The sequence below is a fragment of the Apostichopus japonicus genome, chromosome 3 (assembly GCF_037975245.1).
Source record: "Apostichopus japonicus isolate 1M-3 chromosome 3, ASM3797524v1, whole genome shotgun sequence".
Classification (NCBI taxonomy): domain Eukaryota; kingdom Metazoa; phylum Echinodermata; class Holothuroidea; order Aspidochirotida; family Stichopodidae; genus Apostichopus; species Apostichopus japonicus.
This window is the reverse complement of record NC_092563.1, coordinates 25,986,048-26,012,865: the sequence shown is the minus strand read 5'-3', so window position 1 is coordinate 26,012,865 and position 26,818 is coordinate 25,986,048. Positions and strand designations below refer to the sequence as shown.

The following is a 26,818-nucleotide window of genomic DNA, read 5'->3' as shown; positions in this document are numbered from 1 at the left end:
GAGCAAAAAGTACAACCATAAATATGATCTGTCATTTTTGGCCACTACTTTTGCTCCTGTGAAAGAGAAAATGACCCCATTCCTCGAAAGTTTAATGCCAGTTAGTACCACTTTGGCAAACCTCTTTGTGAGATTTCTAGGTGAGAAATTCCTTGTATGACATTAATCCTTTCAGTTTTATTGTTTTTACTGTAGCCCATTCTTCTGAATTGTAAAGAACATTACCATTTTACTTTAATCATATTCATTTTCTAAGAATATTTGGTGTTCTTTTTAAGTGTATCAGTCTATGAAATTATGGAGTGATGTAAAGGGATTTGGTTGCTTTGGTCTTATTGATGCCTTGCTGGACGGAACAGTACAGTAATTATAAATTATCGATGCAATGGTGACGTCATATTTGTGCTTGTGAGGTCTTTGCTTCGTATTAGTTGTATAACTCAGAAACTTTATGGAGTGTGAACTATGTAGTTGGTGTGCAGATACACCATTATATTGAGTACATAACCTAAATGTTTTCTGCAGATGATGAAGGTCATTTGAAGTCAGTCTGATAACTTCATTAATATGATAACTCCAAAAGTAAAAGCCTGGATCAACTACATAAGTAATTTGTGTGTTAACCACATTGATTACAAAATCCTTGTTGTTTTCTGCGGAGGTCAAAGGTCTTTCCTGGTCAACAGACGTTAAAGTCGGAAAATCCTGGAAACATGATCACTCCAACAAAAGTATGGATTGGATGAACTAACACTTGTTAAAACCCTTTATATGTGGTACATTTGGTTCCACCTTATATATTCTCATGTTACTGTTAGTTTTGGCAAGGAATCAATCCTGTTGGCTAATTTCTGGTTGGTGATGTCTGTAACCAATGTTCTTATGAGAATCCTCATTAACACTCTGACCTTTACTATCATTTCAGTGGACAATACTCCTCCAGTCATTAACTGTCCAGGAGATCAAACTGCTAACACTGACATAAGCAATTCAGGAGTAGTAGTGTTCTTTACTGAACCAACTGCTTTGGACAACTCTGGAACAGCATTTCTTGTCAGCCAAACTGCCGAACCGGGAGATTTCTTTACCGTAGGAACCACACCTGTAACGTACATATATCGGGATCCCAGTAATAACCAGCAGTCTTGTACCTTTAATATCGAGGTTATTAGAGGTAGGTGGAGCCACTGATGTCAATATCTGAAAGTGCTGTTACTACTGTAGCTGTCCAAGGGAATCTTTGTTAAACCCCTTTGTCAGTGTATAGTTTAACCATGATGACTTCAATCATCCTGCTGTGTTTAATATGTTTATGTTGATGATCATTTGCAGCTAGGCAGCAGAGATAAATTTCTCGAAGCATACTAATACCATTCAGGTTTGAAGTTGTTTTCTTGTCATTAATTGTAAATTTACAGAAAAGACTCAAAATTAAGAGAACCTATTTTCTATATCATGTTGAGCAAAAAGTACAACCATAAATATGATCTGTCATTTTTGGCCACTACTTTTGCTCCTGTGAAAGAGAAAATGACCCCATTCCTCGAAAGTTTAATGCCAGTTAGTACCACTTTGGCAAACCTCTTTGTGAGATTTCTAGGTGAGAAATTCCTTGTATGACATTAATCCTTTCAGTTTTATTGTTTTTACTGTAGCCCATTCTTCTGAATTGTAAAGAACATTACCATTTTACTTTAATCATATTCATTTTCTAAGAATATTTGGTGTTCTTTTTAAGTGTATCAGTCTATGAAATTATGGAGTGATGTAAAGGGATTTGTATTTGCTTGCTTTGGTCTTATTGATGCCTTGCTGGACGGAACAGTACAGTAATTGTAAATTATCGATGCAATGGTGACGTCATATTTGTGCTTGTGAGGTCTTTGCTTCGTATTAGTTGTATAACTCAGAAACTTTATGGAGTGTGAACTATGTAGTTGGTGTGCAGATACACCATTATATTGAGTACATAACCTAAATGTTTTCTGCAGATGATGAAGGTCATTTGAAGTCAGTCTGATAACTTCATTAATATGATAACTCCAAAAGTAAAAGCCTGGATCAACTACGTAAGTAATTTGTGTGTTAACCACATTGATTACAAAATCCTTGTTGTTTTCTGCGGAGGTCAAAGGTCTTTCCTGGTCAACAGACGTTAAAGTCGGAAAATCCTGGAAACATGATCACTCCAACAAAAGTATGGATTGGATGAACTAACACTTGTTAAAACCCTTTATATGTGGTACATTTGGTTCCACCTTATATATTCTCATGTTACTGTTAGTTTTGGCAAGGAATCTATCCTGTTGGCTAATTTCTGGTTTGTGATGTCTGTAACCAATGTTCTTATGAGAATCCTCATTAACACTCTGACCTTTACTATCATTTCAGTGGACAATACTCCTCCAGTCATTAACTGTCCAGGAGATCAAACTGCTAACACTGACATAAGCAATTCAGGAGTAGTAGTGTTCTTTACTGAACCAACTGCTTTGGACAACTCTGGAACAGCATTTCTTGTCAGCCAAACTGCCGAACCGGGAGATTTCTTTACCGTAGGAACCACACCTGTAACGTACATATATCGGGATCCCAGTAATAACCAGCAGTCTTGTACCTTTAATATCGAGGTTATTAGAGGTAGGTGGAGCCACTGATGTCAATATCTGAAAGTGCTGTTACTACTGTAGCTGTCCAAGGGAATCTTTGTTAAACCCCTTTGTCAGTGTATAGTTTAACCATGATGACTTCAATCATCCTGCTGTGTTTAATATGTTTATGTTGATGATCATTTGCAGCTAGGCAGCAGAGATAAATTTCTCGAAGCATACTAATACCATTCAGGTTTGAAGTTGTTTTCTTGTCATTAATTGTAAATTTACAGAAAAGACTCAAAATTAAGAGAACCTATTTTCTATATCATGTTGAGCAAAAAGTACAACCATAAATATGATCTGTCATTTTTGGCCACTACTTTTGCTCCTGTGAAAGAGAAAATGACCCCATTCCTCGAAAGTTTAATGCCAGTTAGTACCACTTTGGCAAACCTCTTTGTGAGATTTCTAGGTGAGAAATTCCTTGTATGACATTAATCCTTTCAGTTTTATTGTTTTTACTGTAGCCCATTCTTCTGAATTGTAAAGAACATTACCATTTTACTTTAATCATATTCATTTTCTAAGAATATTTGGTGTTCTTTTTAAGTGTATCAGTCTATGAAATTATGGAGTGATGTAAAGGGATTTGTATTTGGTTGCTTTGGTCTTATTGATGCCTTGCTGGACGGAACAGTACAGTAATTATAAATTATCGATGCAATGGTGACGTCATATTTGTGCTTGTGAGGTCTTTGCTTCGTATTAGTTGTATAACTCAGAAACTTTATGGAGTGTGAACTATGTAGTTGGTGTGCAGATACACCATTATATTGAGTACATAACCTAAATGTTTTCTGCAGATGATGAAGGTCATTTGAAGTCAGTCTGATAACTTCATTAATATGATAACTCCAAAAGTAAAAGCCTGGATCAACTACATAAGTAATTTGTGTGTTAACCACATTGATTACAAAATCCTTGTTGTTTTCTGCGGAGGTCAAAGGTCTTTCCTGGTCAACAGACGTTAAAGTCGGAAAATCCTGGAAACATGATCACTCCAACAAAAGTATGGATTGGATGAACTAACACTTGTTAAAACCCTTTATATGTGGTACATTTGGTTCCACCTTATATATTCTCATGTTACTGTTAGTTTTGGCAAGGAATCAATCCTGTTGGCTAATTTCTGGTTGGTGATGTCTGTAACCAATGTTCTTATGAGAATCCTCATTAACACTCTGACCTTTACTATCATTTCAGTGGACAATACTCCTCCAGTCATTAACTGTCCAGGAGATCAAACTGCTAACACTGACATAAGCAATTCAGGAGTAGTAGTGTTCTTTACTGAACCAACTGCTTTGGACAACTCTGGAACAGCATTTCTTGTCAGCCAAACTGCCGAACCGGGAGATTTCTTTACCGTAGGAACCAGACCTGTAACGTACATATATCGGGATCCCAGTAATAACCAGCAGTCTTGTACCTTTAATATCGAGGTTATTAGAGGTAGGTGGAGCCACTGATGTCAATATCTGAAAGTGCTGTTACTACTGAAGCTGTCCAAGGGAATCTTTGTTAAACCCCTTTGTCAGTGTATAGTTTAACCATGATGACTTCAATCATCCTGCTGTGTTAAATATGTTTATGTTGATGATCATTTGCAGCTAGGCAGCAGAGATAAATTTCTCGAAGCATACTAATACCATTCAGGTTTGAAGTTGTTTTCTTGTCATTAATTGTAAATTTACAGAAAAGACTCAAAATTAAGAGAACCTATTTTCTATATCATGTTGAGCAAAAAGTACAACCATAAATATGATCTGTCATTTTTGGCCACTACTTTTGCTCCTGTGAAAGAGAAAATGACCCCATTCCTCGAAAGTTTAATGCCAGTTAGTACCACTTTGGCAAACCTCTTTGTGAGATTTCTAGGTGAGAAATTCCTTGTATGACATTAATCCTTTCAGTTTTATTGTTTTTACTGTAGCCCATTCTTCTGAATTGTAAAGAACATTACCATTTTACTTTAATCATATTCATTTTCTAAGAATATTTGGTGTTCTTTTTAAGTGTATCAGTCTATGAAATTATGGAGTGATGTAAAGGGATTTGTATTTGGTTGCTTTGGTCTTATTGATGCCTTGCTGGACGGAACAGTACAGTAATTGTAAATTATCGATGCAATGGTGACGTCATATTTGTGCTTGTGAGGTCTTTGCTTCGTATTAGTTGTATAACTCAGAAACTTTATGGAGTGTGAACTATGTAGTTGGTGTGCAGATACACCATTATATTGAGTACATAACCTAAATGTTTTCTGCAGATGATGAAAGTCATTTGAAGTCAGTCTGATAACTTCATTAATATGATAACTCCAAAAGTAAAAGCCTGGATCAACTACATAAGTAATTTGTGTGTTAACCACATTGATTACAAAATCCTTGTTGTTTTCTGCGGAGGTCAAAGGTCTTTCCTGGTCAACAGACGTTAAAGTCGGAAAATCCTGGAAACATGATCACTCCAACAAAAGTATGGATTGGATGAACTAACACTTGTTAAAACCCTTTATATGTGGTACATTTGGTTCCACCTTATATATTCTCATGTTACTGTTAGTTTTGGCAAGGAATCAATCCTGTTGGCTAATTTCTGGTTGGTGATGTCTGTAACCAATGTTCTTATGAGAATCCTCATTAACACTCTGACCTTTACTATCATTTCAGTGGACAATACTCCTCCAGTCATTAACTGTCCAGGAGATCAAACTGCTAACACTGACATAAGCAATTCAGGAGTAGTAGTGTTCTTTACTGAACCAACTGCTTTGGACAACTCTGGAACAGCATTTCTTGTCAGCCAAACTGCCGAACCGGGAGATTTCTTTACCGTAGGAACCAGACCTGTAACGTACATATATCGGGATCCCAGTAATAACCAGCAGTCTTGTACCTTTAATATCGAGGTTATTAGAGGTAGGTGGAGCCACTGATGTCAATATCTGAAAGTGCTGTTACTACTGTAGCTGTCCAAGGGAATCTTTGTTAAACCCCTTTGTCAGTGTATAGTTTAACCATGATGACTTCAATCATCCTGCTGTGTTTAATATGTTTATGTTGATGATCATTTGCAGCTAGGCAGCAGAGATAAATTTCTCGAAGCATACTAATACCATTCAGGTTTGAAGTTGTTTTCTTGTCATTAATTGTAAATTTACAGAAAAGACTCAAAATTAAGAGAACCTATTTTCTATATCATGTTGAGCAAAAAGTACAACCATAAATATGATCTGTCATATTTGGCCACTACTTTTGCTCCTGTGAAAGAGAAAATGACCCCATTCCTCGAAAGTTTAATGCCAGTTAGTACCACTTTGGCAAACCTCTTTGTGAGATTTCTAGGTGAGAAATTCCTTGTATGACATTAATCCTTTCAGTTTTATTGTTTTTACTATAGCCCATTCTTCTGAATTGTGAAGAACATTACCATTTTACTTTAATCATATTCATTTTCTAAGAATATTTGGTGTTCTTTTTAAGTGTATCAGTCTATGAAATTATGGAGTGATGTAAAGGGATTTGTATTTGGTTGCTTTGGTCTTATTGATGCCTTGCTGGACGGAACAGTACAGTAATTATAAATTATCGATGCAATGGTGACGTCATATTTGTGCTTGTGAGGTCTTTGCTTCGTATTAGTTGTATAACTCAGAAACTTTATGGAGTGTGAACTATGTAGTTGGTGTGCAGATACACCATTATATTGAGTACATAACCTAAATGTTTTCTGCAGATGATGAAGGTCATTTGAAGTCAGTCTGATAACTTCATTAATATGATAACTCCAAAAGTAAAAGCCTGGATCAACTACATAAGTAATTTGTGTGTTAACCACATTGATTACAAAATCCTTGTTGTTTTCTGCGGAGGTCAAAGGTCTTTCCTGGTCAACAGACGTTAAAGTCGGAAAATCCTGGAAACATGATCACTCCAACAAAAGTATGGATTGGATGAACTAACACTTGTTAAAACCCTTTATATGTGGTACATTTGGTTCCACCTTATATATTCTCATGTTACTGTTAGTTTTGGCAAGGAATCAATCCTGTTGGCTAATTTCTGGTTGGTGATGTCTGTAACCAATGTTCTTATGAGAATCCTCATTAACACTCTGACCTTTACTATCATTTCAGTGGACAATACTCCTCCAGTCATTAACTGTCCAGGAGATCAAACTGCTAACACTGACATAAGCAATTCAGGAGTAGTGGTGTTCTTTACTGAACCAACTGCTTTGGACAACTCTGGAACAGCATTTCTTGTCAGCCGAACTGCCGAACCGGGAGATTTCTTTACAGTAGGACCCAGACCTGTAACGTACACATTTCGGGATCCCAGTAATAACCAGCAGTCTTGTACCTTTAATATCGAGGTTATTAGAGGTAGGTGGAGCCACTGATATCAATATCTGAAAGTGCTGTTACTACTGTAGCTGTCCAAGGGAAACTTTGTTAAACCCCTTTGTCAGTGTATAGTTTAACCATGATGACTTCAATCATCCTGCTGTGTTTAATATGTTTATGTTGATGATCATTTGCAGCTAGGCAGCAGAGATAAATTTCTCGAAGCATACTAATACCATTCAGGTTTGAAGTTTTTTTCTTGTCATTAATTGTAAATTTACAGAAAAGACTCAAAATTAAGAGAACCTATTTTCTATATCATGTTGAGCAAAAAGTACAACCATAAATATGATCTGTCATTTTTGGCCACTACTTTTGCTCCTGTGAAAGAGAAAATGACCCCATTCCTCGAAAGTTTAATGCCAGTTAGTACCACTTTGGCAAACCTCTTTGTGAGATTTCTAGGTGAGAAATTCCTTGTATGACATTAATCCTTTCAGTTTTATTGTTTTTACTGTAGCCCATTCTTCTGAATTGTAAAGAACATTACCATTTTACTTTAATCATATTCATTTTCTAAGAATATTTGGTGTTCTTTTTAAGTGTATCAGTCTATGAAATTATGGAGTGATGTAAAGGGATTTGTATTTGGTTGCTTTGGTCTTATTGATGCCTTGCTGGACGGAACAGTACAGTAATTATAAATTATCGATGCAATGGTGACGTCATATTTGTGCTTGTGAGGTCTTTGCTTCGTATTAGTTGTATAACTCAGAAACTTTATGGAGTGTGAACTATGTAGTTGGTGTGCAGATACACCATTATATTGAGTACATAACCTAAATGTTTTCTGCAGATGATGAAAGTCATTTGAAGTCAGTCTGATAACTTCATTAATATCATAACTCCAAAAGTAAAAGCCTGGATCAACTACATAAGTAATTTGTGTGTTAACCACATTGATTACAAAATCCTTGTTGTTTTCTGCGGAGGTCAAAGGTCTTTCCTGGTCAACAGACGTTAAAGTCGGAAAATCCTGGAAACATGATCACTCCAACAAAAGTATGGATTGGATGAACTAACACTTGTTAAAACCCTTTATATGTGGTACATTTGGTTCCACCTTATATATTCTCATGTTACTGTTAGTTTTGGCAAGGAATCAATCCTGTTGGCTAATTTCTGGTTGGTGATGTCTGTAACCAATGTTCTTATGAGAATCCTCATTAACACTCTGACCTTTACTATCATTTCAGTGGACAATACTCCTCCAGTCATTAACTGTCCAGGAGATCAAACTGCTAACACTGACATAAGCAATTCAGGAGTAGTAGTGTTCTTTACTGAACCAACTGCTTTGGACAACTCTGGAACAGCATTTCTTGTCAGCCGAACTGCCGAACCGGGAGATTTCTTTACAGTAGGACCCAGACCTGTAACGTACACATTTCGGGATCCCAGTAATAACCAGCAGTCTTGTACCTTTAATATCGAGGTTATTAGAGGTAGGTGGAGCCACTGATATCAATATCTGAAAGTGCTGTTACTACTGTAGCTGTCCAAGGGAAACTTTGTTAAACCCCTTTGTCAGTGTATAGTTTAACCATGATGACTTCAATCATCCTGCTGTGTTTAATATGTTTATGTTGATGATCATTTGCAGCTAGGCAGCAGAGATAAATTTCTCGAAGCATACTAATACCATTCAGGTTTGAAGTTTTTTTCTTGTCATTAATTGTAAATTTACAGAAAAGACTCAAAATTAAGAGAACCTATTTTCTATATCATGTTGAGCAAAAAGTACAACCATAAATATGATCTGTCATTTTTGGCCACTACTTTTGCTCCTGTGAAAGAGAAAATGACCCCATTCCTCGAAAGTTTAATGCCAGTTAGTACCACTTTGGCAAACCTCTTTGTGAGATTTCTAGGTGAGAAATTCCTTGTATGACATTAATCCTTTCAGTTTTATTGTTTTTACTGTAGCCCATTCTTCTGAATTGTAAAGAACATTACCATTTTACTTTAATCATATTCATTTTCTAAGAATATTTGGTGTTCTTTTTAAGTGTATCAGTCTATGAAATTATGGAGTGATGTAAAGGGATTTGTATTTGGTTGCTTTGGTCTTATTGATGCCTTGCTGGACGGAACAGTACAGTAATTATAAATTATCGATGCAATGGTGACGTCATATTTGTGCTTGTGAGGTCTTTGCTTCGTATTAGTTGTATAACTCAGAAACTTTATGGAGTGTGAACTATGTAGTTGGTGTGCAGATACACCATTATATTGAGTACATAACCTAAATGTTTTCTGCAGATGATGAAAGTCATTTGAAGTCAGTCTGATAACTTCATTAATATGATAACTCCAAAAGTAAAAGCCTGGATCAACTACATAAGTAATTTGTGTGTTAACCACATTGATTACAAAATCCTTGTTGTTTTCTGCGGAGGTCAAAGGTCTTTCCTGGTCAACAGACGTTAAAGTCGGAAAATCCTGGAAACATGATCACTCCAACAAAAGTATGGATTGGATGAACTAACACTTGTTAAAACCCTTTATATGTGGTACATTTGGTTCCACCTTATATATTCTCATGTTACTGTTAGTTTTGGCAAGGAATCAATCCTGTTGGCTAATTTCTGGTTGGTGATGTCTGTAACCAATGTTCTTATGAGAATCCTCATTAACACTCTGACCTTTACTATCATTTCAGTGGACAATACTCCTCCAGTCATTAACTGTCCAGGAGATCAAACTGCTAACACTGACATAAGCAATTCAGGAGTAGTGGTGTTCTTTACTGAACCAACTGCTTTGGACAACTCTGGAACAGCATTTCTTGTCAGCCAAACTGCCGAACCGGGAGATTTCTTTACCGTAGGAACCACACCTGTAACGTACATATATCGGGATCCCAGTAATAACCAACAGTCTTGTACCTTTAATATCGAGGTTATTAGAGGTAGGTGGAGCCACTGATGTCAATATCTGAAAGTGCTGTTACTACTGTAGCTGTCCAAGGGAATCTTTGTTAAACCCCTTTGTCAGTGTATAGTTTAACCATGATGACTTCAATCATCCTGCTGTGTTTAATATGTTTATGTTGATGATCATTTGCAGCTAGGCAGCAGAGATAAATTTCTCGAAGCATACTAATACCATTCAGGTTTGAAGTTGTTTTCTTGTCATTAATTGTAAATTTACAGAAAAGACTCAAAATTAAGAGAACCTATTTTCTATATCATGTTGAGCAAAAAGTACAACCATAAATATGATCTGTCATATTTGGCCACTACTTTTGCTCCTGTGAAAGAGAAAATGACCCCATTCCTCGAAAGTTTAATGCCAGTTAGTACCACTTTGGCAAACCTCTTTGTGAGATTTCTAGGTGAGAAATTCCTTGTATGACATTAATCCTTTCAGTTTTATTGTTTTTACTGTAGCCCATTCTTCTGAATTGTAAAGAACATTACCATTTTACTTTAATCATATTCATTTTCTAAGAATATTTGGTGTTCTTTTTAAGTGTATCAGTCTATGAAATTATGGAGTGATGTAAAGGGATTTGTATTTGGTTGCTTTGGTCTTATTGATGCCTTGCTGGACGGAACAGTACAGTAATTGTAAATTATCGATGCAATGGTGACGTCATATTTGTGCTTGTGAGGTCTTTGCTTCGTATTAGTTGTATAACTCAGAAACTTTATGGAGTGTGAACTATGTAGTTGGTGTGCAGATCCACCATTATATTGAGTACATAACCTAAATGTTTTCTGCAGATGATGAAGGTCATTTGAAGTCAGTCTGATAACTTCATTAATATGATAACTCCAAAAGTAAAAGCCTGGATCAACTACATAAGTAATTTGTGTGTTAACCACATTGATTACAAAATCCTTGTTGTTTTCTGCGGAGGTCAAAGGTCTTTCCTGGTCAACAGACGTTAAAGTCGGAAAATCCTGGAAACATGATCACTCCAACAAAAGTATGGATTGGATGAACTAACACTTGTTAAAACCCTTTATATGTGGTACATTTGGTTCCACCTTATATATTCTCATGTTACTGTTAGTTTTGGCAAGGAATCAATCCTGTTGGCTAATTTCTGGTTGGTGATGTCTGTAACCAATGTTCTTATGAGAATCCTCATTAACACTCTGACCTTTACTATCATTTCAGTGGACAATACTCCTCCAGTCATTAACTGTCCAGGAGATCAAACTGCTAACACTGACATAAGCAATTCAGGAGTAGTAGTGTTCTTTACTGAACCAACTGCTTTGGACAACTCTGGAACAGCATTTCTTGTCAGCCAAACTGCCGAACCGGGAGATTTCTTTACCGTAGGAACCACACCTGTAACGTACATATATCGGGATCCCAGTAATAACCAACAGTCTTGTACCTTTAATATCGAGGTTATTAGAGGTAGGTGGAGCCACTGATGTCAATATCTGAAAGTGCTGTTACTACTGTAGCTGTCCAAGGGAATCTTTGTTAAACCCCTTTGTCAGTGTATAGTTTAACCATGATGACTTCAATCATCCTGCTGTGTTTAATATGTTTATGTTGATGATCATTTGCAGCTAGGCAGCAGAGATAAATTTCTCGAAGCATACTAATACCATTCAGGTTTGAAGTTGTTTTCTTGTCATTAATTGTAAATTTACAGAAAAGACTCAAAATTAAGAGAACCTATTTTCTATATCATGTTGAGCAAAAAGTACAACCATAAATATGATCTGTCATTTTTGGCCACTACTTTTGCTCCTGTGAAAGAGAAAATGACCCCATTCCTCGAAAGTTTAATGCCAGTTAGTACCACTTTGGCAAACCTCTTTGTGAGATTTCTAGGTGAGAAATTCCTTGTATGACATTAATCCTTTCAGTTTTATTGTTTTTACTGTAGCCCATTCTTCTGAATTGTAAAGAACATTACCATTTTACTTTAATCATATTCATTTTCTAAGAATATTTGGTGTTCTTTTTAAGTGTATCAGTCTATGAAATTATGGAGTGATGTAAAGGGATTTGTATTTGGTTGCTTTGGTCTTATTGATGCCTTGCTGGACGGAACAGTACAGTAATTGTAAATTATCGATGCAATGGTGACGTCATATTTGTGCTTGTGAGGTCTTTGCTTCGTATTAGTTGTATAACTCAGAAACTTTATGGAGTGTGAACTATGTAGTTGGTGTGCAGATCCACCATTATATTGAGTACATAACCTAAATGTTTTCTGCAGATGATGAAGGTCATTTGAAGTCAGTCTGATAACTTCATTAATATGATAACTCCAAAAGTAAAAGCCTGGATCAACTACATAAGTAATTTGTGTGTTAACCACATTGATTACAAAATCCTTGTTGTTTTCTGCGGAGGTCAAAGGTCTTTCCTGGTCAACAGACGTTAAAGTCGGAAAATCCTGGAAACATGATCACTCCAACAAAAGTATGGATTGGATGAACTAACACTTGTTAAAACCCTTTATATGTGGTACATTTGGTTCCACCTTATATATTCTCATGTTACTGTTAGTTTTGGCAAGGAATCAATCCTGTTGGCTAATTTCTGGTTGGTGATGTCTGTAACCAATGTTCTTATGAGAATCCTCATTAACACTCTGACCTTTACTATCATTTCAGTGGACAATACTCCTCCAGTCATTAACTGTCCAGGAGATCAAACTGCTAACACTGACATAAGCAATTCAGGAGTAGTAGTGTTCTTTACTGAACCAACTGCTTTGGACAACTCTGGAACAGCATTTCTTGTCAGCCAAACTGCCGAACCGGGAGATTTCTTTACCGTAGGAACCACACCTGTAACGTACATATATCGGGATCCCAGTAATAACCAACAGTCTTGTACCTTTAATATCGAGGTTATTAGAGGTAGGTGGAGCCACTGATGTCAATATCTGAAAGTGCTGTTACTACTGTAGCTGTCCAAGGGAATCTTTGTTAAACCCCTTTGTCAGTGTATAGTTTAACCATGATGACTTCAATCATCCTGCTGTGTTTAATATGTTTATGTTGATGATCATTTGCAGCTAGGCAGCAGAGATAAATTTCTCGAAGCATACTAATACCATTCAGGTTTGAAGTTGTTTTCTTGTCATTAATTGTAAATTTACAGAAAAGACTCAAAATTAAGAGAACCTATTTTCTATATCATGTTGAGCAAAAAGTACAACCATAAATATGATCTGTCATTTTTGGCCACTACTTTTGCTCCTGTGAAAGAGAAAATGACCCCATTCCTCGAAAGTTTAATGCCAGTTAGTACCACTTTGGCAAACCTCTTTGTGAGATTTCTAGGTGAGAAATTCCTTGTATGACATTAATCCTTTCAGTTTTATTGTTTTTACTGTAGCCCATTCTTCTGAATTGTAAAGAACATTACCATTTTACTTTAATCATATTCATTTTCTAAGAATATTTGGTGTTCTTTTTAAGTGTATCAGTCTATGAAATTATGGAGTGATGTAAAGGGATTTGTATTTGGTTGCTTTGGTCTTATTGATGCCTTGCTGGACGGAACAGTACAGTAATTGTAAATTATCGATGCAATGGTGACGTCATATTTGTGCTTGTGAGGTCTTTGCTTCGTATTAGTTGTATAACTCAGAAACTTTATGGAGTGTGAACTATGTAGTTGGTGTGCAGATCCACCATTATATTGAGTACATAACCTAAATGTTTTCTGCAGATGATGAAGGTCATTTGAAGTCAGTCTGATAACTTCATTAATATGATAACTCCAAAAGTAAAAGCCTGGATCAACTACATAAGTAATTTGTGTGTTAACCACATTGATTACAAAATCCTTGTTGTTTTCTGCGGAGGTCAAAGGTCTTTCCTGGTCAACAGACGTTAAAGTCGGAAAATCCTGGAAACATGATCACTCCAACAAAAGTATGGATTGGATGAACTAACACTTGTTAAAACCCTTTATATGTGGTACATTTGGTTCCACCTTATATATTCTCATGTTACTGTTAGTTTTGGCAAGGAATCAATCCTGTTGGCTAATTTCTGGTTGGTGATGTCTGTAACCAATGTTCTTATGAGAATCCTCATTAACACTCTGACCTTTACTATCATTTCAGTGGACAATACTCCTCCAGTCATTAACTGTCCAGGAGATCAAACTGCTAACACTGACATAAGCAATTCAGGAGTAGTAGTGTTCTTTACTGAACCAACTGCTTTGGACAACTCTGGAACAGCATTTCTTGTCAGCCAAACTGCCGAACCGGGAGATTTCTTTACCGTAGGAACCACACCTGTAACGTACATATATCGGGATCCCAGTAATAACCAACAGTCTTGTACCTTTAATATCGAGGTTATTAGAGGTAGGTGGAGCCACTGATGTCAATATCTGAAAGTGCTGTTACTACTGTAGCTGTCCAAGGGAATCTTTGTTAAACCCCTTTGTCAGTGTATAGTTTAACCATGATGACTTCAATCATCCTGCTGTGTTTAATATGTTTATGTTGATGATCATTTGCAGCTAGGCAGCAGAGATAAATTTCTCGAAGCATACTAATACCATTCAGGTTTGAAGTTGTTTTCTTGTCATTAATTGTAAATTTACAGAAAAGACTCAAAATTAAGAGAACCTATTTTCTATATCATGTTGAGCAAAAAGTACAACCATAAATATGATCTGTCATATTTGGCCACTACTTTTGCTCCTGTGAAAGAGAAAATGACCCCATTCCTCGAAAGTTTAATGCCAGTTAGTACCACTTTGGCAAACCTCTTTGTGAGATTTCTAGGTGAGAAATTCCTTGTATGACATTAATCCTTTCAGTTTTATTGTTTTTACTGTAGCCCATTCTTCTGAATTGTAAAGAACATTACCATTTTACTTTAATCATATTCATTTTCTAAGAATATTTGGTGTTCTTTTTAAGTGTATCAGTCTATGAAATTATGGAGTGATGTAAAGGGATTTGTATTTGGTTGCTTTGGTCTTATTGATGCCTTGCTGGACGGAACAGTACAGTAATTGTAAATTATCGATGCAATGGTGACGTCATATTTGTGCTTGTGAGGTCTTTGCTTCGTATTAGTTGTATAACTCAGAAACTTTATGGAGTGTGAACTATGTAGTTGGTGTGCAGATCCACCATTATATTGAGTACATAACCTAAATGTTTTCTGCAGATGATGAAGGTCATTTGAAGTCAGTCTGATAACTTCATTAATATGATAACTCCAAAAGTAAAAGCCTGGATCAACTACATAAGTAATTTGTGTGTTAACCACATTGATTACAAAATCCTTGTTGTTTTCTGCGGAGGTCAAAGGTCTTTCCTGGTCAACAGACGTTAAAGTCGGAAAATCCTGGAAACATGATCACTCCAACAAAAGTATGGATTGGATGAACTAACACTTGTTAAAACCCTTTATATGTGGTACATTTGGTTCCACCTTATATATTCTCATGTTACTGTTAGTTTTGGCAAGGAATCAATCCTGTTGGCTAATTTCTGGTTGGTGATGTCTGTAACCAATGTTCTTATGAGAATCCTCATTAACACTCTGACCTTTACTATCATTTCAGTGGACAATACTCCTCCAGTCATTAACTGTCCAGGAGATCAAACTGCTAACACTGACATAAGCAATTCAGGAGTAGTAGTGTTCTTTACTGAACCAACTGCTTTGGACAACTCTGGAACAGCATTTCTTGTCAGCCAAACTGCCGAACCGGGAGATTTCTTTACCGTAGGAACCACACCTGTAACGTACATATATCGGGATCCCAGTAATAACCAACAGTCTTGTACCTTTAATATCGAGGTTATTAGAGGTAGGTGGAGCCACTGATGTCAATATCTGAAAGTGCTGTTACTACTGTAGCTGTCCAAGGGAATCTTTGTTAAACCCCTTTGTCAGTGTATAGTTTAACCATGATGACTTCAATCATCCTGCTGTGTTTAATATGTTTATGTTGATGATCATTTGCAGCTAGGCAGCAGAGATAAATTTCTCGAAGCATACTAATACCATTCAGGTTTGAAGTTGTTTTCTTGTCATTAATTGTAAATTTACAGAAAAGACTCAAAATTAAGAGAACCTATTTTCTATATCATGTTGAGCAAAAAGTACAACCATAAATATGATCTGTCATATTTGGCCACTACTTTTGCTCCTGTGAAAGAGAAAATGACCCCATTCCTCGAAAGTTTAATGCCAGTTAGTACCACTTTGGCAAACCTCTTTGTGAGATTTCTAGGTGAGAAATTCCTTGTATGACATTAATCCTTTCAGTTTTATTGTTTTTACTGTAGCCCATTCTTCTGAATTGTAAAGAACATTACCATTTTACTTTAATCATATTCATTTTCTAAGAATATTTGGTGTTCTTTTTAAGTGTATCAGTCTATGAAATTATGGAGTGATGTAAAGGGATTTGTATTTGGTTGCTTTGGTCTTATTGATGCCTTGCTGGACGGAACAGTACAGTAATTGTAAATTATCGATGCAATGGTGACGTCATATTTGTGCTTGTGAGGTCTTTGCTTCGTATTAGTTGTATAACTCAGAAACTTTATGGAGTGTGAACTATGTACTTGGTGTGGAGATACACCAATAAAAAACATTTAGGATCCACAGACTGATTGGCCATGACAAAAGTGTTGGAGCACAATTTAAAATGGCGCTAAGATGCTTACCAGCTCCATGCAACTTGACATTATAAGAACCAGTTGTTATCGAACATCAGAAGAGTAAAATCCACATATTCCAACAGTAAGTTTCATTTGAGGTTTTCGTTTTCCCATGGCATGCGTACAAAAACGTGATCACCAAATATCCCAACTGCAGGTGCGCGCGGAATATTGACTACCCTGGAAATCTAGGTCATGTCCTGGTTTCTGCTCACAAGCCTGACACCTGTTAATTTGCATTCCATTCTGACCTAACAAATAGTTGTTACAACCCTGGCAAACTGCCAAAAAACGTGCAACACTATGTTAACCCGTCTCGTAAGAGAGGAGGGGTGGCCCAAGCAGTCTCCCAGGTACCTTGCTTAGCGTGTGTGAGCTCAACCTTTGCAGCAACTAGCTTTACCCTGGATTCCTGGAAGTACAAGTATGTTCGCGAGATTTTACGCCCTGGGATTTGTTTCTCAATATGTTCCAATTTGCGAATAACATTTCCTCATTGTCAAAACACAAACTTCGATAACCATTGAAGATAAAAAAAAGGAAAATAACCGGACGATTGAACGGTGAGAAAAAATACACACGTAGGGGTAAAACGTTCGTAACATTTGCATATTACTAGTACTTTCAGATGTTTCCGACTTTTTAAACAGTGTTACATTTCGTGGCGCCTTGTGTGTCTGGTAATCGCAGTACGTTCGGCATTATCAATAAAAAGCTTAGCAACTTTTAAGGAGCTACGGGAGTGACATGTTAAAACATTGAAATTATTAAAAAAAAAGTTCAATACGTATCTCCGTGTTAAATGTTCGGTTGTGTCGGCAGGAGGTAAACAATAAAGTAATGATGCTGTAGTGTATTTATATTCGTTGTTCAGTCTGGGATTTATTGGATAACTTCATGTGTTCCGTTGTTTTGAAAATATTTTGTGCGACGTTTTGAGCCTAGGTAAAACGATATTTTTGTTGAACGGAAGCCACTCAGAATCAGGATAAGATATAGTGGGAATGGTTGGTTGTCGCCCGACACCGATGGCCATTATCATCAATATGTCGATATTTCTCTTATTTCGTGTTACTGCTCCCCACTCCTTCTGCTTGAATTTTTGTTTCAAAAGGTTAGTAAATAGTTGTTGTACATTGAATGCTTTTGTCAAAACATGACGTTACTTCAATATATTTCTTCGCAGCAATTTTGTGTTCAAAGTTGTATCACCTTTGATTTTGTTCAAATCATTAATTCACCAGCTTACACGATTATTCAACACTTTCTGAATGGCCAGGCCTATGTACTTTCAATATAACATACCAGCAATGGCCCTTGTGGAAAAAGCAATACACTGCATTTCGAAATATTTTGTTTGGCATCTTGCCAGGAGTGCAGAATAGAAACGCTACATATACAGTAGGAAAAGTATCCACAGTCGCTTATGTTTGTGTTTACGATAACATTTTATTAAAAAGGCAACCAATCATAAATTTCGACTGGTAAAACTTCTTTCGTCAACACTGTCATTACTCCGCCCACATTTCCTGGAAATTTACACTGTTGATTTAGCTTGAACACCTCGGCGTCCAGATGGCGGGAAAATTTACAATCATGTGCAATTTGTTGTGTCGTTCCCATGGTGAAGTGAACCTGGGCAAGTTCGAATGTCGATGACCAATTTATGTTCCGTGACTAATGTCAATGGGAATTATGTGTGTAAAAAATCGGGTCTTTCCACGTGTTATATATATATATAGAAGTTTTACGTAAGCGGAGCGAAATTCGGGGAGGCTCGTTGATTGTGAGGAAGCACTAATACCTAAGCCTCAATATTTGTGGAAAAAAATCGTAAGGGTTTTCTTCAGAAAATACTTTTGACTAGTAGGCCTAACCGAAACCATATCATTGCATTTTGGGGGAAGTCAGATCTTCAAGTTCAAATAATGTTTTTTTTTTTCGTAAAACGGTTATCGTGGTTTTCTTGCGAGGTGTATACGGCGTAACTTTTGATGAAGGCTAAGAGGTAGGATAGGCCAAGGCCTACCTAGTTCTCATTAATTGTTACCAACATTCAATTTAATGCCCAACGGTAGGAACTCGTATAAATAGTAACAGACTGGTGCACATTGTAATTAATAAAGTTTCCTTGCTGAAGTTTTCCTGCACTGATTGTATCGATCGTTTGTGCTTCTAGTAGCGCTGTTTTCTTTGTTACTCTTATTCTTAACGGCTTAAGTATATGCTTACTCTGTGGTTGAATATTTTGGAAAGGCTTAGGAGACATTACTTGATGTTGAGTTTACCGACTCTTTTCTGCATCACAGTTTATTCTAACCTATAGAAGCTCTGCTATATAAAGCGGCTGAGAATACCCTACGTTTACAGATTATACGAGATTGTACGTCTTTACGTGCATATAATCCCTATTCAGGTGCACTGAAGCGAAGCCCTAAGCCGCGTAGACGCCACATAGACACCGCATAGAAAGTTGCGTACAGAAACGTATAACAAAGTATAATCTTGTATAATCCCGTAGAGTATACGTCTACGCGCAGTTATACGTGAGCGGTACTGTACATAAGTAATTTGTGTGTTAACCACATGGATTACAAAATCCCTGATGTTTTCTGCAGAGGTCAAAGGTCTTTCCTGGTCAACAGACGTTAAAGTCTGAAAATCCTGGAAATATGATAACTCCAACAAAAGTATGGATTGGATGAACTAACACTTGTTAAAACTCTTTATATGTGGTACATTTGGTTCCACCTTATATATTCTCATGGTACTGTTAGTTTGGCAAGGAATCAATCCTGTTGGCTAATTTCTGGTTGGTGATGTCTGTAACCAATGTTCTTATGAGAATCCTCATTAACACTCTGACCTTTACTATCATTTCAGTGGACAATACTCCTCCAGTCATTAACTGTCCAGGAGATCAAACTGCTAACACTGACATAAGCAATTCAGGAGTAGTGGTGTTCTTTACTGAACCAACTGCTACGGACAACTCTGGAACAGTATTTCTTGTCAGCCGAACTGGCGAACCGGGAGATTTCTTTACCGTAGGAACCACACCTGTAACGTACACATATCGGGATCCCAGTAATAACCAGCAGTCTTGTACCTTTAATATCGAGGTTATTAGAGGTAGGTGGAGCCACTGATGTCAATATCTGAAAGTGCTGTTACTACTGTAGCTGTCCAAGGGAAACTTTGTTAAACCCCTTTGTCAGTGTATAGTTTCACCATGATGACTTCAATCATCCTGCTGTGTTTAATATGTTTATGTTGATGATCATTTGCAGCTAGGCAGCAGAGATAAATTTCTTGAAGCATACTAATACCATTCAGGTTTGAAGTTGTTTTCTTGTCATTAATTGTAAATTTACAGAAAAGACTCAAAGTTAAGAGAACACATTTTCTATATCATGTTGAGCAAAAAGTACAACCATAAATATGATCTGTCATTTTGGCCACTACTTTTGCTCCTGTGAAAGAGAAAATGACCCCATTCCTCGAAAGTTTAATGCCAGTTAGTACCACTTTGGCAAACCTCTTTGTAAGATTTCTAGGTGAGAAATACCTTGTATGACATTAATCCTTTCAGTATTTTGTTTTTACTGTAGCCATTCTTCTGAATTGTAAAGAACATTACCATTTTATTTTAATCATATTCATTTCTAAGAATATTTGGTGTTCTTTTTAAGTGTATCAGTCTATGAAATTATGGAGTGATGTAAAGGGATTTGTATTTGCTTGCTTTGGTCTTACTGATGCCTTGCTCGACGAAACAGTACAGTAATTATAAATTATCGTAGCAATGGTGACGTCATATTTGTGCTTGTGAGGTCTTTGCTTCGTATAAGTTGTATAACTCAGAAACTTTATGGAGTGTGAACTATGTACTTGGTGTGCAGATACACCATTATATTGAGTACATAACCTAAATGTTTTCTGCAGATGTGGAAGGTCATTTGAAGTCAGTCTGATAACTTCATTAGTCTGATAACTCCAAATGTAAAGGCCTGGATCAAATACATAAGTAATTTGTGTATTAATCACATTGATTACAAGAACCCTGATGTTTTCTGCGGAGGTCAAAGGTCTTTCCTGGTCAACAGACGTTAAAGTCTGAAAATCCTGGAAACACGATAATTCTAACAAAAGTATGGATTGGATGAATTTACACTTGGTAAAAGTCTTTATATGTGGTACATTTGGTTCCACCTTATATATTCTCATGGTACTGTTAGTTTGGCAAGGAATCAATCCTGTTGGCTAATTTCTGGTTGGTGATGTCTGTAACCAATGTTCTTATGAGAATCCTCATTAACACTCTGACCTTTACTATCATTTCAGTGGACAATACTCCTCCAGTCATTAACTGTCCAGGAGATCAAACTGCTAACACTGACATAAGCAATTCAGGAGTAGTGGTGTTCTTTACTGAACCAACTGCTACGGACAACTCTGGAACAGCATTTCTTGTCAGCCGAACTGCCGAACCGGGAGATTTCTTTACAGTAGGAACCAGACCTGTAACGTACACATTTCGGGATCCCAGTAATAACCAGCAGTCTTGTACCTTTAATATCGAGGTTATTAGAGGTAGGTGGAGCCACTGATATCAATATCTGAAAGTGCTGTTACTACTGTAGCTGTCCAAGGGAAACTTTGTTAAACCCCTTTGTCAGTGTATAGTTTCACCATGATGACTTCAATCATCCTGCTGTGTTTAATATGTGTATGTTGATGATCATTTGCAGCTAGGCAGCAGAGATAAATTTCTTGAAGCATACTAATACCATTCAGGTTTGAAGTTGTTTTCTTGTCATTAATTGTAAATTTACAGAAAAGACTCAAAGTTAAGAGAACACATTTTCTATATCCTGTTGAGCAAAAAGTACAACCATAAATATGATGTCATTTTGGCCACTACTTTTGCTCCTGTGAAAGAGAAAATGACCCCATTCCTCGAAAGTTTAATGCCAGTTAGTACCACTTTGGCAAACCTCTGTGTAAGATTTCTAGGTGAGAAATACCTTGTATGACATTAATCCTTTCAGTATTTTGTTTTTACTGTAGCCATTCTTCTGAATTGTAAAGAACATTACCATTTTATTTTAATCATATTCATTTCTAAGAATATTTGGTGTTCTTTTTAAGTGTATCAGTCTATGAAATTATGGAGTGATGTAAAGGGATTTGTATTTGCTTGCTTTGGTCTTACTGATGCCTTGCTCGACAAAACAGTACAGTAATTATAAATTATCGTTGCAATGGTGACGTCATATTTGTGCTTGTGAGGTCTTTGCTTCGTATAAGTTGTATAACTCAGAAACTTTATGGAGTGTGAACTATGTACTTGGTGTGCAGATACACCATTATATTGAGTACATAACCTAAATGTTTTCTGCAGATGTGGAAAGTCATTTGAAGTCAGTCTGATAACTTCATTAGTCTGATAACTCCAAATGTAAAGGCCTGGATCAAATACATAAGTAATTTGTGTATTAATCACATTGATTACAAGAACCCTGATGTTTTCTGCGGAGGTCAAAGGTCTTTCCTGGTCAACAGACGTTAAAGTCTGAAAATCCTGGAAACACGATAATTCTAACAAAAGTATGGATTGGATGAATTTACACTTGGTAAAAGTCTTTATATGTGGTACATTTGGTTCCACCTTATATATTCTCATGGTACTGTTAGTTTGGCAAGGAATCAATCCTGTTGGCTAATTTCTGGTTGGTGATGTCTGTAACCAATGTTCTTATGAGAATCCTCATTAACACTCTGACCTTTACTATCATTTCAGTGGACAATACTCCTCCAGTCATTAACTGTCCAGGAGATCAAACTGCTAACACTGACATAAGCAATTCAGGAGTAGTGGTGTTCTTTACTGAACCAACTGCTACGGACAACTCTGGAACAGTATTTCTTGTCAGCCGAACTGCCGAACCGGGAGATTTCTTTACCGTAGGAACCAGACCTGTAACGTACACATATCGGGATCCCAGTAATAACCAGCAGTCTTGTACCTTTAATATCGAGGTTATTAGAGGTAGGTGGAGCCACTGATGTCAATATCTGAAAGTGCTGTTACTACTGTAGCTGTCCAAGGGAAACTTTGTTAAACCCCTTTGTCAGTGTATAGTTTCACCATGATGACTTCAATCATCCTGCTGTGTTTAATATGTTTATGTTGATGATCATTTGCAGCTAGGCAGCAGAGATAAATTTCTTGAAGCATACTAATACCATTCAGGTTTGAAGTTGTTTTCTTGTCATTGATTGTAAATTGACAGAAAAGACTCAAAATTAAGAGAACACATTTTCTATATCATGTTGAGCAAAAAGTACAACCATAAATATGATCTGTCATTTTTGGCCACTACTTTTGCTCCTGTGAAAGAGAAAATGAAGTCATTCCTCTAAAGTTTAATGCCAGTTCATACCACATTGGCAAACCTGTTTGTAAGATTTCTAGATCAGAAATTCCTTCTCACGGTTGACATTAATCCTTTGCTACATATTTTATCCATGAACCCATTCTTCTGAATTGTAAATGACATTACCATTTTTGAAATGTGGATCCACTTTATAGGGTACAAGAATCCTATTACTTTTAGTTGAGAGTGAAATTTAACTGATTAATCTCTATGTACTAGAAATAACAGATGGCAGAAATTGAGGGAAAAAAATTATGTTAGATTTTTTGTGAATTTCCAATGAAATGAAAAACTTCAACCTTTCAAACTGCACTTGATCAAGTACCACCAGTAATAGCTTATGCAGGTCCAGATGTAACAGAGACCATACCCCTGAAAAATAGATTTGGCACCATGGTTTAATAATGTGAACCTACTGATAACTCTGGGACTGCAAATGTCAAAATGTCAAAAGTAACATATGTGTTTGTAGATCCATCAGGAAATACAGCCCAATGTTCATTTAACATCATCGTTACTGAAGGTGAGCATGCAAGGAGATTTAAGATTCATTTAGTGATGTAATAACCGACTTTGTATCATTTAGTGTCTGTAATATATTCTTTGGATTAAGAATTCCTTGCAGATGATTTAACAATGAACTGCATTTCTGAGTTATTCATATAACAAGCAAATTCATGTTTGGTGTCTTCACACCTGACATGGACACCAAAACTTTGGCCCAGTTATGACACATGAAAACTGGCAATGTTGGTCATAACATCTTCTTAAAAAAGAAGACACTCTTATTTTTTTTCAGTTGACAATGAGCCTCCTGTAATTGATATGAAAGAATGCCATATGTCTTGACAGAATGCCATATATCTTGACAGAATGCCATATATCTTGACAGAATGCCATATATCTTGACAGAATGCCATATATCTTGACAGAATGCCATATATCTTGACAGAATGCCATATGTCTTGACAGAATGCCATATATCTTGACAGAATGCCATATATCTTGACAGAATGCCATATATCTTGACAGAATGCCATATATCTTGACAGAATGCCATATATCTTGACAGAATGCCATATATCTTGACAGAATGCCATATGTCTTGACAGAATGCCATATATCTTGACAGAATGCCATATATCTGGACAGAATGCCATATATCTGGACAGAATGCCATATATCTTGACAGAATGCCATATATCATGACAGAATGCCATATATCTGGACAGAAGGCCTTATATCTGGACAGAATGCCATATATCTGGACAGAATGCCATATATCATGACAGAATGCCATATATCTGGACAGAATCTGATTTAATGATACAACAAATTGTGTAATATGTCCAAAATATGAAATTTAGCATTTGCACATTTACTACAGTTTAATATGGCAAAAATCTTGTCACTTCTGATTTGAATATATGAAGTAGCCAAACAAATTGTATTTAACAACTGTAAGCAACTGTTTGTATGTAGACAGATATTTTCTGATCGTTATCATCTGGTGGTGTATTTGGTGGTGTGTTTAGCCAAATTGTTAAATTCCAAATATTATGACATATTAAATGTAAGTAAGTGTCAAAACTGTAATATATAGGCATTCCTCATTTGACCATGTGTGTAACAGGGATGTTGTAGGATTTTAATAATAGGGAGGGTGAAGATATGGGGGAGGGGTGGGGGTGAGGAGGAAGGAATCCACTAGTTTTTGCTTCTGGGTGAAAGGTATGAATTACACTCTTATCCACTGTATATTAAAGCAAGAACATTCTAAATAAGTTTGGTGTGAGAGGCGGAGGATGGCAACCATGATTTAAGTCTTTGCTAACGTTGTATTTAACTACTGTATATCAACAGTTGACACTATGCCACCCATTCTGTTTCTTACTATATCAACAGTCGACACTATTCCACATGTTCTGTTTCTTACTATATCAACAGTCGACACTATGCCACATGTTCTGTATCTTATTATATCAACAGTCGACACTATGCCACCTGTTCTGTATCTTATTATATCAACATTCGACACTATGCCACATGCTCTGTTTCTTACTATATCAAATGTCGACACTATGCCACCCGTTATCAACAGTCGACACTATGCCACCTGTTCTGTATCTTATTATATCAACAGTCGACAATCTGCCACCTCTTCTGTCTTTTACTATATCAACAGACGACACTATGCCACATGTTGTGTATTTTACTATAGTAACAGTCGACAATCTGCCACCTGTTCTTTATTTTATTATATCAACAGTCAACACTGCCACATGTTGTGTATTTTACTATTTTAACAGTCGACAATCTGCCACCTCTTCTGTCTTTTACTATATCAACAGACGATACTATGCCACATGTTGTGTATTTTACTATAGTAACAGTCGACAATCTGCCACCTGTTCTTTATTTTATTATATCAACAGTCAACACTGCCACATGTTGTGTATTTTACTATTTTAACAGTCGACAATCTGCCACCTCTTCTGTCTTTTACTATATCAACAGTCAACACTGCCACATGTTGTGTATTTTACTATTTTAACAGTCGACAATCTGCCACCTGTTCTGTATTTTTCTATATCAACAGTTGACAATGACCCACCTTTCATTGTGAATTGTCCCGATCCAATTCAAGCTAGTCTGAACCTTGGTGCATCCGTGTCAGTGACTTGGCCAACTATTCTAGCATTCGATAACTCTGGAGATCCAGTTACAGAGGATTGTTCACATCAATCGGGCCAACTGTTCCAGTTCGGACAGACTGTGGTAACATGCACATACAGAGACCCAACTGGTAACCGTAGCCCACCTTGCATCTTCTCCATCTTGGTTACTGTTGGTGAGTAAAGTTTCAAACATGTCTGCATTAAAGAGATGATGAAATGGAAAAAAATTATTTATCATCGTATTCTGTACACTTGTAGCTTTCCAATGATACCCAATTTGTGTCAAACGAAGCTTGCATCCTTGAGGAATAAACGATCAAAAATTCAAGGGTAATGAAAACTTTCTAAAAATTGTTGTATTTAAGGTAATACGGCGTGACGTCAGTCGAGGAACTCAGCTCACTTCCGAGACGCTATGTTTACATCTGAGAACGCACAACATTACACTGTTGCAGTGCTCCGTAGTAATTGAGATTTGGTGTTTGGAGTTTTGTTTTTGCGTAAATTTATCTCGTAACTCTTAAATATGCCGAGCCGATATGTGGTATCAGGTTGCTCCACCACAAGTAAAGACGGATTCCTACTGCAAGCTTTTCCAAAAGATGACAGAAATCAAAGAATTTGAACACGACTCGTTCAAAACACTACACATACACGACGTTACGAGTGCCTGTAGGTCTATACTGTTGCCAAATTACTTGTTATGACCATAGCCTAGGCCTCCTTGATGCAGCAAATTTCTGGTTACCTAATATTTTGCACAAACTGAAAGCCAGTTGGTTTTAGAACAATCAGTACTAGATCTGCAATTTTCTTTTGTGGTAAAACTGGCGTTGTGTTGTGATTTTACGTAACAGTTGGATGATACAATTACACGGGCTAGCCTGTTATACAACGTCTATTAGTTAGGTCTAGACCCCATGTTACCACTACTAGTACTATAGGGTTGCACTAAAACTGTACAGAATGTCACATTTTCCTTGCACTGTAAGTAACAAAATTCTAGA

General features: G+C 36.6%; 1 protein-coding gene across 4 annotated transcripts in view; it reads left to right on the top strand.

The window, feature by feature from the left end:
- LOC139965639 (uncharacterized) overlaps positions 1 to 26,818 on the top strand; it is a 104,243-nt gene that overhangs the window by 45,095 nt on the left and 32,330 nt on the right. For 2 of the 4 annotated variants that reach the window (XM_071968231.1, XM_071968228.1), the window contains exons 13-27: positions 926 to 1,174; positions 2,392 to 2,640; positions 3,858 to 4,106; positions 5,324 to 5,572; positions 6,790 to 7,038; positions 8,256 to 8,504; positions 9,722 to 9,970; positions 11,188 to 11,436; positions 12,654 to 12,902; positions 14,120 to 14,368; positions 15,586 to 15,834; positions 19,577 to 19,825; positions 21,038 to 21,286; positions 22,497 to 22,745; positions 25,733 to 25,984. In XM_071968231.1, the coding sequence (XP_071824332.1) occupies positions 926 to 1,174; positions 2,392 to 2,640; positions 3,858 to 4,106; positions 5,324 to 5,572; positions 6,790 to 7,038; positions 8,256 to 8,504; positions 9,722 to 9,970; positions 11,188 to 11,436; positions 12,654 to 12,902; positions 14,120 to 14,368; positions 15,586 to 15,834; positions 19,577 to 19,825; positions 21,038 to 21,286; positions 22,497 to 22,745; positions 25,733 to 25,984 (3,738 nt within the window). The remainder of the gene's footprint in view (positions 1 to 925; positions 1,175 to 2,391; positions 2,641 to 3,857; positions 4,107 to 5,323; positions 5,573 to 6,789; positions 7,039 to 8,255; positions 8,505 to 9,721; positions 9,971 to 11,187; positions 11,437 to 12,653; positions 12,903 to 14,119; positions 14,369 to 15,585; positions 15,835 to 19,576; positions 19,826 to 21,037; positions 21,287 to 22,496; positions 22,746 to 25,732; positions 25,985 to 26,818) is intronic. The other 2 variants (XM_071968229.1, XM_071968230.1) reach the window with 2 other exon arrangements.